The sequence below is a fragment of the Anolis carolinensis genome, chromosome 3 (genome assembly GCF_035594765.1).
Source record: "Anolis carolinensis isolate JA03-04 chromosome 3, rAnoCar3.1.pri, whole genome shotgun sequence".
Taxonomy (NCBI): domain Eukaryota; kingdom Metazoa; phylum Chordata; class Lepidosauria; order Squamata; family Dactyloidae; genus Anolis; species Anolis carolinensis.
The window spans coordinates 27,966,145-27,981,538 of NC_085843.1; the positions used below are offsets into that span (position 1 = coordinate 27,966,145).

Sequence of the window (15,394 nt, forward strand, 5' to 3'; positions counted from 1 at the left end):
TTACATTTAGTTAATACAGGTTGAGCGTCCTTTATTCAAAATTCTTGAACCATAAGTGGTTGGGATTTTAGTTTTCTTGTCAGATTTTGGAAGGCCCGTATTTGCATATATGTACACAATAAGTTATCTTGGAAATAGGACCCAAGACTAAACATAGGATTCATGCACGTTTCATGTATAGCTTATACACATAGGATTTTGAAAAAAATTGTATTTCAGAATTCTAGATAAGGAATGCTCAACCTGTGCTAAATTACAAAAGTAGTTATTTGAACACTACATGAAATAATGGTGAATATAGAAATGCCATGATTTTTAGTTTGCATGGGATACGTTCACTGAACTTTACAAAAGAGAGCTCAGGCATGGGCAAACTTGGGCCCTCCAGGTGTTTTGGACTTCAACTCCCACAATTCCTAACAGCCTCAGGCCCCTTCCTTTTCCCTCTCAGCCGCTTAAGCAGCTTAGGGGGAAAAGGAAAGGACCTGAGGCTGTTAGGAATTGTGGGAGTTGAAGTCCAAAACTCCCGGAGGGACAAAATTTGCCCATGCCTGAGCTAGATGCTCAATGTTATGTTTGAAATGTCTTCTTTATACAAGTGTATTCTAAAATTTTCTGTCCTCAGCTTCACTGATTAACATAGGCTGCAATCCTACCCATGCTTACTTGAAAGTTGGCTCCAAAAAATTAAGACTGACTTCTGAGTAAAAATGCACAGAAATGTGCTTCTTGTAATTGGCAGTGAATTGCATCTCTATGAGGATGTTTCACAGATAATGTATCTACTCTGCATCACTTCTGAATCAGATTCAGAAAGTGAAATTCAGTCACAGTATATTCAAATGTATTTCCTAATTCTAAACAATGTAATCCTTTAATTTACAGACAAGGGAAGCACCAAAAGTAGGTCAAAAACAGTTAAACATAAACACATTCGATTTTGGATCTGGTTTCAAAGGCAGTTAGTAGAACTTAAACCCCACAGAAGCCAAGTTAAGTTGCAACTAGCAAATACATTTTTGGGTTGCTGCGAGTTTTCCAGGCTGTACGGCCATGTTCCAGAAGCATTCTCTCCTAACGTTTTGTCCACATCTATGGCGGCATTCTCAGATGTTGTGAGGTGTTGGAAACTAGGCAAGTGGGTTTATATAGTTTCCAAAACCTCACTACTTCTGAGGATGCCTGCCATAGATGTGGGTGAAATGTCAGGAGAGAATACTTCTGGAAAATGGCCATACAGCCTGGAAAACTCACAGCAACCCTGTGATTCCGGCCATGAAAGCCTTTGACAACACAAATCCATTTTTTCCAGATGGGTTGAGCACAACTACATTTAGCGGGGTCAGGTCCTACTTGTTTGTTTTTGACATATTATTATGCTGCAGACAAGTTATTTTCCATTTATGGGAATGGCCAACAATATGCTGTAAGATATGCTACTTTTTAAATCCCTGTATGCTTCTTCCATGAGATGAAAGAAATACACTGACATATTAATTGGAAACCTGTAAAGATTTTTTAGAGTATTCAGGTATGCAGCATAATATTTCACTACAGCACAATCTTGTACATATGTACTTGGAAATAAGCCCCACTGAGAAAAATGGAATATGCATGTTTAGGATTGCAGCCATGGTCATGATGTGAAGCTTTTGCCAAATGTGGTTTACCCCTACTGACTTCTATTGGCCAACAATAATTCCTTTTAAATTCTATTTATTTTAACTAGAGGCACACCTACTTCCTTTACTCTCTCCTTTTGAATCAATATAATTTGAAAACTCTCACCTCTGACAAATTGTGTTCTCAGTACTTTTCCCAACTAACTCAAAACTATCTAGTCATTCAAAATACATAGTCCGAGTTCACCCTACAGTTCTGCTCATAATTGCCACAAAAGGCAAATAAACCCCACACACCGGAACAATTTCTTTTCTGTATTTCAAACTCGACAATGTCGTATGTTGAGACACATGTGCTTTAGTTCTTTGTTTTTGGAGTTTCAGCATTAATTTCAGAATACAGAACCAAACATTTAAAAAGAACACGTAGATTTAAAATATGTATTCATGGTTTGGAAACATTGTATAGAAGAATTTCAAGACTGACACTTCCACACAGATCCAGAGTCAAAGGATGGCAAGGGACGGGGGAAGGAAAAGGGAGAAAAAACCAAAATGCTAATTAATGAACTATGAATGATGAAATCTATAAGAGGAGTTACTTCCATATTGCCCAGTCCAGACCCATTCGAACTGGCAAATTATTACAAGTAGAAACTGTCCTATTTAAATAGGAGAATTGTAAGCCTGCTACTTTTTAATATGCTTGTTTGACCCATGTGATCTCTTGTTGTTTTCATGCCAGGGAAATTATTGGTGGCAGGTAGGAAAGGTTAATGCAGGCATGGACAAACTTTGGCTTTCCAGGTGTTTTGGACTTCAACTCCCACAATTCCTAACAGCCAATAGGAGTTGAAGTTCAAACACCTGGAGGGCTGAAGTTTGCCCATGCCTGGGTTAACATAAAGTAAGCCTCTGCTTCCTATGTATATTTATTCCCCCTCCCTCTCCCTTCCCCTTCCCCCTCCGTTCTTCCTTTGAAAGAACTAAATGTGAACCTAAGGTAGTAAATATAACAGTGGTGAGGGAAAGAGAGAGATGACAGATGTTAAAAACTAAACATTTTTTGCAGGGGGTATGGCCTTATGAACAGCATGTTCTCACTTGCTGCTGGCACATGAAGTCTTTCCCCCCTTGCAAGATCTGGCTGTATTGGTCCCTTGGTCAAGGGGCTGCACCAGAGCCACTCCTGACCTACGAGAAAACATTGATAAGTAATCCTTCCCATCATCACCACTATCACCACTACAAGCCACAGATTGCAAGAACTACAAACTTAACAGTTTGGAATCATGGCCTCCCCTATCCCCCCTGTCCTGGGGTCGAGCCTAGTCTAACCCTCCCTATATCCCCATCCCCAACCCGATCCCACCCAATCCTCATGTGGGTTCCCCTTTACATTTTGCTGCCTCTGCCATCCCTCCCTCCAAGTGCAAGGGATCAAGTTAGATGGTCAAGTCATCTGACCTGGCCCTGCTGCTGCTCGACTTACTAGCTCTGCTCAAGCGACGTGAGTCTATGAGCAGAGGGGGGTCATGCATCTCCACCAGGGTGCAGGTGGCTGACATGGGCCGCTCGTCTTCTTCACCTTCTCCCTCCCACTTGCTGCCGCTTCCCCCACTCAAGCTGGTGCTCACGCTGCTGCTGTTGGCGGCAGCGACCGGTGACAAAGAAGGCGGAGGTGGAGGGTGTTCACAGCTTTCCTCTTGTTCTGGATGGGATCGTTGAAGGCTGCTGGGGGTGGAAGAGGCAAGCGAGCTGGAAAGCAGCATTTTCCTCTGATGCTCGACTGCCATGTTGGCCCAATTCTGCTTATGAGCCAGGGTGTGGCTGTTGAAGTAGGAGCTGATGACAGGGGAAGGGGTAGGGATGGAGGACGTGGTTGCTATAGGTGTCGAGACTGCTGTGTGCACAGTGGCCTTGCACATCCCTTCACCAGCCGGGGGCTCGCTTGGATATCCAACCAGAGAGGTTGTAACAGAGGGTAGCTGAGGCCTAGCGGTAGCCTCAGTATAATGCGGCAGCTGGACTTGAGGAAAAGCCAGTGGGGTGATGGTACGGGTTTCAGGCAGAACGACTGAGACAACCGGAGGCTCTGCAGTTGGAGACAAGGCTGAGGAGGAGAGAGGTTTGGAGTCCTCCACTTCTGAAATGGATGCAACCGTGGTCAGAGCAGGTGCTGTGCGGCTGTATCTTCTAGTCATGCCCTGCTTGAACTTCTTCCATCCCAAGTGGTACATCTCAAACATATTGAGGAGCAGAGAGAGACAAGCCACAGCCAACATGAAGATGATGAAGACAGTCTTCTCTGTGGGCCTTGAAATGAAACAATCCACAATATTTGGGCAGGGCCAGCGGCCACAACGGTAGAGTGGCTTCAGCTGAAAGCCATACAGGAAATACTGGCCCACGATAAAGGCAACTTCAAAGAGAGTTTTGAAAATAATGTTAAAGACATAGGTGCGCAGCAGAGCACCTGCCATCCGAATCCTGCCACGCTCATCACGGAGTGGTGATTTCTCTTCTTTCCGTGGAGGTGGATCCCTGTTGTTGTTGCTGCTAACATCACTGCCCCCTTCTCCTTTGGATCCCTTGAGGTGGCTGGTATTGGTATCCTTGCCATTTCCCCTTTGCCTAATTTCTTCTTCCTTCTCCTTTTTCTTTTCCTCCATGCGCACGATGTGAAGCACATGGCCCAGGTAGATGAGGGTTGGCGTGGAGACAAAAATGATCTGCAGCACCCAGAAACGGATATGAGAGATTGGGAAGGCTTCATCATAGCAGACATTTTCACAACCAGGTTGTTGTGTGTTGCATGTAAAGTCTGATTGTTCATCTCCCCAGACCTCCTCAGCAGCGGCCCCCAAGACCAAAATCCTGAAGATAAATAGTACTGTCAGCCAAACCTTGCCAATAACTGTGGAGTGTTCTTGTGCATTCTCTAATAGTCTCCCCAGAAAGTTCCAGTCACCCATTGTTTCAGATCTCTAACCTATAATAAGAACATTACAACAACATTATTACAAAATATTCTGAGAAAACCAGGCAAATAATTTTTCCTTAAAAAGGATCTATTTAAGTTTATATTTATAAATAACATTTTCAGTCATTTTCTGTACTATAAACTATTAACTACGATATATAACAGACTATTTGCAACAATAATACAAAACACAGCTGGAATTGTGGCACTTGTTGATAGTCATTTGAAGACACGAAATAATGGCCTATAGTGAACCTTGAAATACAGTAGAGTCTCACTTATCCAACATAAACGGACCGGCAGAACATTGGATAAGCAAAAATGTTGAATAATAAAGAGAGATTAAGGAAAGGCCTATTCAACATCAAATTACATTATGATTTTACAAATTAAGCACCAAAACATCATGCTTTACAACAAATGGATAGAAAAAGCAGTTCAGTACACGATAAAGTTATGTAATAATTACTGTATTTATGAATTTAGCACCAAAATTTCACAATTTATTGAAAAATTGACTACAAAAACATTGACTACTAAAAGGCAAACTGCTCAGGATAATACAGAAACTTGGATAAGCGAGACTCTGCTGTACATTCAATCCGAGCAATCACTATCGGGTAAAACCTTTTAGTGTTCAGTGTAACCTCACCCTCCTGTCCATCTGCAACCTAGAGGATACAATCCAAGAAACATTTCATTGTGCCATAGTTGTACATCTTGAGAGAGTGTCTTTTGGTAGTTATACTGACAGTTTTGGCTTAAAATGCTCCATAATATTGAACTTAAGTGCCATCTCTGTAAATCACATGGCTAAGTCTTAGTACATATAAGCTAATTGAAGGTACCAGTATATTCAGTGTTTGACTTGTGCAACTTAACCTGCAACAAAATTGTAGTGTACAGTCCTCATATTTGGGAATTCTGATACAGTTAGCAGTTATCTGTGACCTGTTGGCAGATTAGTCCAAAAATATAACATTAAAGGTTGCCATACATGCAGTTGCAGCCCAAAGTATCCGAGCTAAATTTCACAGCGAAGGCTAGAAATGAAGATAGTTTGGGATGACACAAATGAGACGTTTTTATTGTTATTGTGTCCCTGCTATTGTAATTTTAAAGAGCCAGTAGTTTTAATGTTTATATTGGAAAGTATTTATTGTACTTTTAAAGGTTGTATATTATTTGATGTCATGGCCTATGGCTGGTACAATAGACAATTCATTCACGATATCAGCCATCATTCCTTTGGCTCTTCCATTCATCCTCACAAAGTGTGCCAACATGTTTGGGGCACTAAACTTGCCCACAGTCATTACTGATTTGTTTCAGGACTTAGGATTTTTAAACCTTTTTTATGTTTAAATCATAGAATTCACCTAATCATGACGGTATTTTTACACTGAAGACACATCTATAGCTTAAGATATGATTTTCCTCCTTCTTTTTCTGCTGTTCTAGAAAAGGAAAGCACTTCTTTGAGGTAGAGAAGGAAATGTCATGCACAAACACCAACCTCAAGAGTTGCTCAATGTCTCCATTGCCTGTCTTCAGTTATGGTAGCTTTTTGGAAATCCTGAATGGAAACGTTTATCTTAACTATGAGCAAGTTTATAGCCTTGACCAATTAGCTACTTAAAGTATTTTAATGACTTTAGGAGGCTAAATTTCAAATAATTCCAATGCATTACTTATTAAAATCTTTCTATTCTGCCCTTTATCACAGGGTCTCATGGTGACATACATTTTAAACAATGTAAAACATTGGTTTGCTGTATGGCCATGTTCCAGAAGCATTCTCTCCTGATCCACATCTGTGGCAGGCATCCTCAGAGGTTGTGAGGTGCTGGAAAGGAGGCAAGTGGGGTTTATATATCTGTGGAATATTCAGGGTGACAGAAAGAACTATTGAGGCATTTGTGGATTCTGCAATTGGCCAGCTTGATTAGCATTGAATAGCCTGGCAGCTTCAAAACCTGTCTCCTTCCTGCCTGGGGGAATCCTTTGTTGGGAAGTTTTAACTGGTCTTGATTGTTTCTTGTGTGGAATTCACCTGTTTTTTAATGTTGTTCTTTATTTACTGTCCTGATTTTAGAGTCCAACAAAGGATTCCCCCAGGCAGGGAACAGCCAGGTTTTGAAGCTCCCAGGCTATTTAATGCTAATCAAACTGGCCAATTGCAACATTCACACCTCTCTCAGGCAGATAAGAGTTTTTTCTCCTACCCTGAATTTTCCACAGATATATAAACCCACTTTACTAGTTTCCAAAAGACCTGACAACCTCTGAGGATGCCTGCCATAGATGTGGTCGAAACATCAGGAGAGAATGCTTCTGGAACATGGCCATACAGCCTGGAAAACTTACAGCAACCCAGTGATTCTGGCCATGAAAGCCTTTGACAACACAATTTAGAACATATTCAGATGTTTTAAAAAGCAGAAATTGGATAGCCCATCACAGGAACATTAGGGAACAAATCAGAGCCAAAGCAGTTTCAATCATAAGCTAAATTCATGATCCACGGGTGCTGTGGATAATTCTGTTTCAAAATATGTGCTAACATTAATTTCAGAAGTGCATAGCTTCAGTTGCTTATTTCTATTTGAAGTAAAATAATAGTAATTTCATTTGAAAAGGTGCTCTAATCCTCTCTGGAAGACCATGTGTAAAATGAAAATATCGCAATATGTTGTCAAAGGCTTTTAAGGCTGGAATCACTGGGTTGCTGTGAGTTTTCCAGGCTGTATAGCCATGTTCCAGAAGCATTCTCTTCTGACGTTTCGCCTACATCTATGGCAGGCATTCTCAGAGGTTGTGATGTTGCCTGACATAGATGTGGGCAAAATGTCAGGAGAGAATGTTTCTGGAACAGGGCCATACAGCCCAGAAAACTCACAACAACCCAGTAAATGTTACACTTTTAGACATTTCCCTGATTAATGATCAAATGTTGTTTTAACAACTTTGCATATTAGTTTTGGTTTTTAAGATGGAAAAAGACATGAAAAGATTATTAAATTTTAAACCTAAAGGAATGGTGTGTATGCATGTGTTGGAATCATTTTAGAAGAATGTTTTATTCTTCAGCACTGATGCCAAGATAGTATGCATTTTATTCCTATGACATTTATGAAAAGGAAGGGTTTTTACAGGGAAATATAGTATCCCAGAGTGTTGGAGAAAAGCTCTTAGGATGCTCACCTTCAGACTAAGACAACCACATGTAAACTGTTCTGTTTACCACTAGTATTTGCATGACTTTGGGGGAAGGGCATTTACAGTGAAACAGAAATAAAAAAACAAATAGATACTACTCAGAAAACAAATAATCCTATAAATCCACCTGCTGTGGTCAAGATCTGGATTCAGAATAGATGAATGTTGAGTTGCCGAAGGCTTTCATGGCCAAAATCACTGGTTCAGAAGTATTGTCTCCTGATGTTTTGCCCACATCTATGGCAGGCATCCTCAGAGGTTGTGAGGTCTGTTGGAAACTAGGCAAGTGGGGTTTATATATCTGTGGAATGTCCACAGTGAGTGAAAAAACTCTTATCTCTTTGAGGCATGTTGCAATTGGCCACCTTGATTAGCATTGATTGGCCTTTCAGCTTCAAATCCTGGTTGTTTCCTGCCTGGGGGAATCCTTTGTTGGGAGGTGTTAAGTGGTCCTGATTGTTTCTTGTCTGGAATTCACCTGCTTTTTGAGTGTTGTTCTTTATTTATTTAGTATTTGCATGACTTTGGGACAGTGGTTCTCAACCTGTGGGTCCCCAGATGTTTTGGCCTTGGCCTTCAAGTCCCAGAAATCCTAACAGCTGGTAAACTGGATGGGATTTCTGGGAGTTGTAGGCCAAAAACACCTGGTGACCCACAGGTTGAGAACCACTGCTTTGGGGGAAGGGCATTTAAGATAAAACAGAAATAAAAAAATAAATAGAAACTACCCAGAAAACAAATAATTGTATAAATCAGGCCTGGGCAAACTTCGACCCTCCATGTGTTTTGGACTTCAGCTCCCACCATTCCTAAAAGCCTCAGGCCCCCTCCTGCAGAGGCCAAGGACAAGCCAGAAAGGAAAGGGCCTGAGGCTGTTAGGAATTGTGGGAATTGAATGTTAGGAATTGTGGGAGTTGAAGTCCAAAACATCTGGAAGGTCGAAGTTTGCCCACGCCCTGTGGTCAAGATATGGATTTGGAATAGATGAACATGACCACCAGTTTATTATATTAAGCAAAAGCTACTAGCCAAAACACTCTCACAAAATGTAGACCTTTTTATTTTTGTTTCTCAGAGCTCCTCCCTCCAAAAACGTCTAAAAGGCAAGCCTAGAGCAAAAACTGGGGTGATCCAAGTGGACACTTCTCAACTTTAGCAACAAAGCCATTTTAGTAGAGACTGACTTCGGACCTCCTCACACTAGAGCTTGGATCCACTTTAAATCCACTTTAAATCCACTTTAGGGAGGGGGCTTCAAGCAGCTCAGCCAGACAGGTCCTGGGCCTCACCAAACTACAAACCCCAGAATTCTGCAGGAGGCAGAAACCGTGTTTAAAGTGGATTCATGCTCTGATAACGAATGCCTTCTAAATAGGGAGAAGAAGACCAAAGAATGGGCGGGGGTGGCGTCAAAAGGATCTTTTCCCAGTCTTGGGATTGAACAAAGACTTCCAGGCATTTTCTCGCCTCTGGGTTCATCCCCATTGTAGAACTGATGCAGTCTGATCCCACTTTCACTGCCCTGGCTCAATGCTATGGGAGCTGCAGCTGGTGAGGGGAAAGCCTTGTAGAACTACAACTCCCATGATTCTATAGCATCGAGTCATGGCAGTTAAAGTGGTGTCGAACTGCCTTCGTTTCCCCTTAGCATTTTTTCCCAAATCCCATCCATGAAGAGGCTTTAACTGATGGATCACCCATTCCTCCTTCCTCGGATCTATTACGCTTGAGAGGACATCGCGAGGGACATAACTTTGCTGCGTGGCACCTAATTCGGGTTTATGATTGTTTGTTTGTTTACAATGGCAGCCAAAGTGTTCATTTATGGACCTTACTTAGGCAGGACCATGAGGTCAGAAAGAAGAATCGGAAGCGACTGGACGAATAAACAACTTAGGCAGGATCGCGCTTTTCCCTCCTGCTCTGGGAGTCAAGTTTGGATGGTTTCTTCCCTCCTGTCCTGCTTTGTCCGTGTTTGTTAATGTAGTTTGTGGATATGTGGGTGTAGGTGTACGTTTTGTTTGTGCTGTAGTTTTGTAGTTTGATGTGGTAGCTAGAAACTAGCTCCGACATGGGCAAACTTGGGTGTTTTGGACCCAGTGGGGAGTGGTGTTAGGCTGGTTTCCAGAACCAGAGGGTGCATCTATGCTGTAGAATTAATCCAGCTTGACACCACTTTCACTGCTCTGGTTCCACGCTGCGGAGTACTGGGATGTGTATTTATTTCCAATTTATTTCCAACATTTATATCCCGCCCTTCTCACCCGAAGGGACTCAGTAGTAGTGTGTAGTGTGCTCTTTAGCAGAGAAAGACCTTGTAAAACTCCCATTGTTCCATAGTTTTCAGTTATTGTTAAAGTGGAGTCAAGCTGGATTAATTCCACAGTGTAGATGCACTCTTATAAATCCCTATTAAATCCAACTGATCTTTTAGTTTTCAAGGGGAAAAAAAATCTCAATTAAAGACCAGAGTTCAGTGACAGACTCTTGGGGCCCTTCCACACAGCCAGAATATCCCTGAATACCAAGGCAGAAAATTCCACATTATCTGAGTGTGGACTCAGATAACTCAGTTCAAAGCAGATATTGTGGGATTTTCTGCCTTGATATTCTGGGATATAGGGCTGTGTGGAAGGGCCCTTAGTGAGTCGTGCTAAGTTCACTCTCTGTTTTGTTGAGTTCCCCACAATCATTTGATAGATTATTGTTATATATATGTAATAATAATAATAATAATAATAATAATAATAATAATAATAATAATAATAGAAACTTTATTTATATACTGCCCTATTTCCTCAAGGGACTCAGGGCAGTTTCCAACATAGCAAAGGACAACTTAAACATAATACGAATAATGAACATAAGTACACAAAACAAATAAAATCAACCACAGAATTAAAACTAGTAACAAAATATATGTATGGTGATTTGTATTGTTTTATGTTGTTGTGAGCCGCTTTGGGTCTCGTTTAGGGAGAAAAGTGGGATACAAATATATTATTATTATTATTATTATTATTATTATTATTATTACACAGCAAACAAAATAGATATGCTGGATTTCGTACCACAAAATCACAAGTCAACACTTCCCAAGTGTCTAGGACTGTGTGATGTATTTTCGGATGATGCGCGCAGTTTATTATTATTATTATTATTATTATTATTATTATTATTATTATTATTATTATTATTATTAGATTAAAGGGCCAGAAATAATGTTCGCAGGAATTATTGTTTTTGCTGCTGCTGCTGCATCATCATCATCATTTAGTAATGCGAAATATAAACCTTCAGTATAAACCTTTACACAATAACAAGGGGTGCATCTACACTACAGTCTGACACTACTTTGACTGCCCTGACTCAAAGCAATGGAATTTGGGATTTGAAGTTTGGTGAGGCACCAGCACTCTTTGGCAGAGAAAGGGAAAGACCTTGTAAGACAACAACTCCATAGCATTGAGGCAGGGCAATCAAAGTGGTGTCAAACTGCATTAATTCCTCAGTGTAGAGCTAGTGCACCTAAGGAATCCCCCCTCCAGGAACACACATGTTTGCAATTCAAAGTGTCTTTAAATCTCTTTTAGGAAAGCAAAGCAGGATGATGATGATGATGATGATGATTGCAATTCGGACACTTTTCTAGTTTAAGAGAAACGATACATGATAGAAGACCCTGAAAAAGTCTTCTCTCGGGGTATCTATTGTGCCTTGTACTGTCGAAAACCAAGGGCAGATAACGCTTGGCATGTTCCATCAAGGTTATCATTGGTGGGTGGATTCCTTTTGCTACCTTCTTGCTGGAATTTAGTCACACTCTCTCGGTCTCAAATGAGGGCAAATTAACCCCCCTCTGGGCATATTCTTGCCAAGAATCTCCCATAGAGGAACTACGAGTTAGATACAACCATAAGGCATACAACAACAATATCACGCGAATTCGAAGACATAGCCTGTTAGTCTAGAAGATTAGGGAGCAAAGGGAGCTCGATATTATGACCACGAAGCTTTCCTGGACTTCAAGTGCAATTCTACATTCTAGAATTAGTGTATTTGACACTCCTTTAACTTCCATGGCTCAGTGCTACGGAATCACAGAAGTTGTAGGGTTTTTTAAATGTGTTTGTACTTATTTAGGGTATTAAATGTTTTGCGACATTTATATCCCGCCCTTCTCAACCCGAAGGGGACTCAGGGCGGTTTACAAGTATATATACATACAATATATTATATTATACGACTATATTGCAATATTATTAGTAATATTACATGTAATATAAATATACAATTATAATAGTGAATTATAATTATTATTACATTATTGTATTGCATCATAATATTATTATTAATATTACATGTATATACAATATATTATTATATTAGTATAGTATAATATTATATATTAATATATCATTAAATTGATACAGGAGACATGGTGGAAAACACACAACCCATTATTATTATTATTATTATTATTATTATTATTATTATTATTATTATTATTATTCTGGAACATGGCCATACAGCCCAGAAAACACACAACAACTTATTATTATTATTATTATTATTATTATTATTATTATTATTATTATTATTATCGCTTTAGCCTTGTCTGCCAAAGAAGGGCTAGTGCCTCTGCAAACTAGAAATACCAGGTTTCCATAGCAGTTAAAGCGCATTAATTCAAATTGCATTAATTCTACAAACTACAGGCACCTTCAGTCTACTTCTTCAGATGCTGTTGATTGTCTTTGAGGCAGTAGATCAGGCCTGGGCAAACTTCGTCCCTCCAGATGTTTTGGACGTCAACTCCCATAATTCCTAAAAGCCGGTAAACTGGCTGGGATTTCTGGGAGTTGAAGTCCAAAACACATCGGGGCCGAAGTTTGCCCATGCCTGTTCTACACTGACCATATCAGGCAGTTCAAACTATTCCAAATAATTATATTGCATTGTCGAAGGCTTTCATGGATGGGATTACAGGGTTGTTGTGTGTTTTCCGGGCTGTATGGCCATGTTCCAGAAGCATTCTCTCCTGACGTTTCGCCCACATCTATGGCAGGTATCCTCAGAGGTATAAGGTATATATATATAGGTAATTATATTGCAATTGATGGATTTAGAATGATGTGCAATGACTACCGGAATGGCCTGAATTATGTATGATTGCGGATAGCAGCGTGGTTTTAATAGTGATTGTAATGTTTTAAATTGTTTTCATGTATTTCAATTTTATATATGACATGTAATATTACTAATAATATTGCAGCATAGTGGTAGAGTACAACATAGTAACGTACAATACTAATATTGTGCTATGCTCTAATATAATATATTGCATGTACATATAACTTGTAAGCAGCTCTGAGTCCCCTTCGGGGACCTATATAGGTAAAAGTAAAGGTTTTTCCCTGACATTACGTTCAGTCGTTTCCGACTCTGCTCTTCTCCATTTATAAGCCAAAGAGCCAGTGTTGTCCATAGACACCTCCAAGGTCATGTGGCCGGCATGACTGCATGGAGCACCGTTACCTTCCCGCCGGAACAGTACCTATTAATCTACTCACATTTGCATGTTTTCGAACTGCTAGGTTGGCGGAAGCTGGGGCTTTCGGTCCGCAAGTTCAGCAGCTCTGTGCCACTGGGCAAATAATGGCAAATAATAAATACATAATTTTGGATCTTAAATTTAATTTAAATGTTTATTTTTTAAATTTTTTAAAGTTTATCCATCAAAATGCATAAGTATACATTATTTCGTCATTTAACAATATCTTAGACAACAACAACAACAACAATAAGAATAAAACATGTATAAGTAGATAAAAGGTGTGTTGTAGAGAGATATGTAGTAAAGTTTTAATGGAAAAGTTAAAAACTGATAAGAAATATGATTAAAGATGTTCTTGATGGGTTTTTTTAACTGTCGGATTATATATAATATGATATGTCTAAGATGTCTAAATGTTTATTTTAATCGTATATTGTTTTTAAAGGTAAAGGTTTCCCCTGACGTTAAGTCCAGTCATGTCTGACTCTGGGGGTTGGTGCTCATCTCCATTTCTAAGCCGAAGAGCCGGCGTTGTCCATAGACACCTCCAAGGTCATGTGGCCGGCATGACTGCATAGAGCGCTGTAACCTTCCTGCCGGAGCGGTACCTATTGATCTACTCACGTTTGCATGTTTTCGAACTGCTAGGTTGGCAGGAGCTGGTGCTAACAGCGGGCGCTCAAGCCGCTCCCGGGATTTGAACCTGCGGACCTTTCGGTCTGCAAGTTCAGCAGCTCAGCGCTTTAACGCACTTCGCCACCGGGGTTCCTTTTATATTGTTTTTAGGGCGTTGAATTGTTGCCTATTTGTAAGCCGCCCTGAGTGGAGAAAAGCAGGATATAAATATAGTAAATAAATAAAATACATAAATGATATGGTCAGTGCAGAACCGCCCCCAGCGTGAAGCTGTGTGTCCCCAAACTCTGGTATTGAAGTGTTTTGGACTCTAGCTCCCAAAATTCCTGATCAATGGAAAAGGCAGCCGAGGTATCTGGGAACTGAAGTCCCAATCACCTACCTGGAGGATTCCCTGGAAGGGTCTCTTTGCAGGGCAACAGGGGGAGAACATTTGAAAGCCATTAGAGGGAAAAGAGGTGGCAAGTTCCCCGCGAGTTCCCCAAAGTGTCAGGAGGAGACTCCACTTGGCTCCCAGGCCGCCTTCCTGCAGGCACCGTGCCCATTGGGGTCAGGAAAGGGCCGGAGCCAGGCCCACAGAGGACAGCAGAGATCAGAGCAAATGACAGGACAGGAGGCGTCTTCAAGTAGCGCGCCTTCACTTGGGCTCCGACGGCTTAGGCTGTCAAGGCGAAGCAGAGACTCCCCACCTGTGATGAGACTCGCCACCTTTCCCGCCCCCTCCTCCCCTCCCAAAGGGTCGTTTCTTACCCCGAAGCTCCGTCCGCCTCCTCCAGCCAAGCTCAGCCGCTCAGCGCCGTCCTTCTCCGCGCATGGGAAGGGGAAAGGCCACTCGAGGGGAAGGCAAGGCAAGGAGAATACTAATACTAATAATAATACCAATAATATAAATAAAATAGAAACAAACTAATACAAAAAAACCGATCCCCCAATCTGCCTAGTCGGGAAGTTTCCTGGGACTTAGCGCCCGACTCCTGGCCAGAGGGCGAGAGACAGAGCGCAGGGTCTCCCCCTCGGCCATCGCCGCTGTCAGCTCGGATGAGCATGCATGGCTGCACCCGCCGGGCAGGCCGGGGACGGGACCAGGCCACGCCTCGCAGGACCTGGGTGGGGGAGGGAGGGAGGAGGCCAGGGCCCTGGAAGCAGCCCCCTCCCCATCCCGGGCGCAGCCTCCTCCGGAAGGATGCCTGCCTGTGAGAGGACCGCAAGCTGGACAGGAGCCAACAGGGCCATGCCCAAGCTAAGAAAGCCACTGCCCTTCTGGGCTGCAGCAAGAGAATCAGAGTTGGAAGCAGGGCTGTAGCCCAGGGGAGGGGGGTTTAGGAGTTCAACCTCCCCTCGAAATATTTCAGGTTAAAAAAAACTGGTTTACTCATG

The 15,394-nt window shown here is 41.5% G+C and overlaps 1 protein-coding gene across 1 annotated transcript; it reads right to left on the minus strand.

Annotated features, from left to right (window-relative positions):
• Positions 1 to 476: 476 nt before the first annotated feature.
• Positions 477 to 15,038, minus strand: gja3 (gap junction protein alpha 3). The gene is made up of 2 exons (XM_003219245.4): positions 14,768 to 15,038; positions 477 to 4,614 (listed from the first exon to the last, which is right to left on the minus strand). The coding sequence occupies exon 2, from the start codon at positions 4,595 to 4,597 to the stop codon at positions 3,068 to 3,070; it is 1,530 nt and encodes a 509-aa protein (XP_003219293.1). The 5' UTR covers positions 4,598 to 4,614; positions 14,768 to 15,038; the 3' UTR covers positions 477 to 3,067.
• Positions 15,039 to 15,394: the final 356 nt, after the last annotated feature.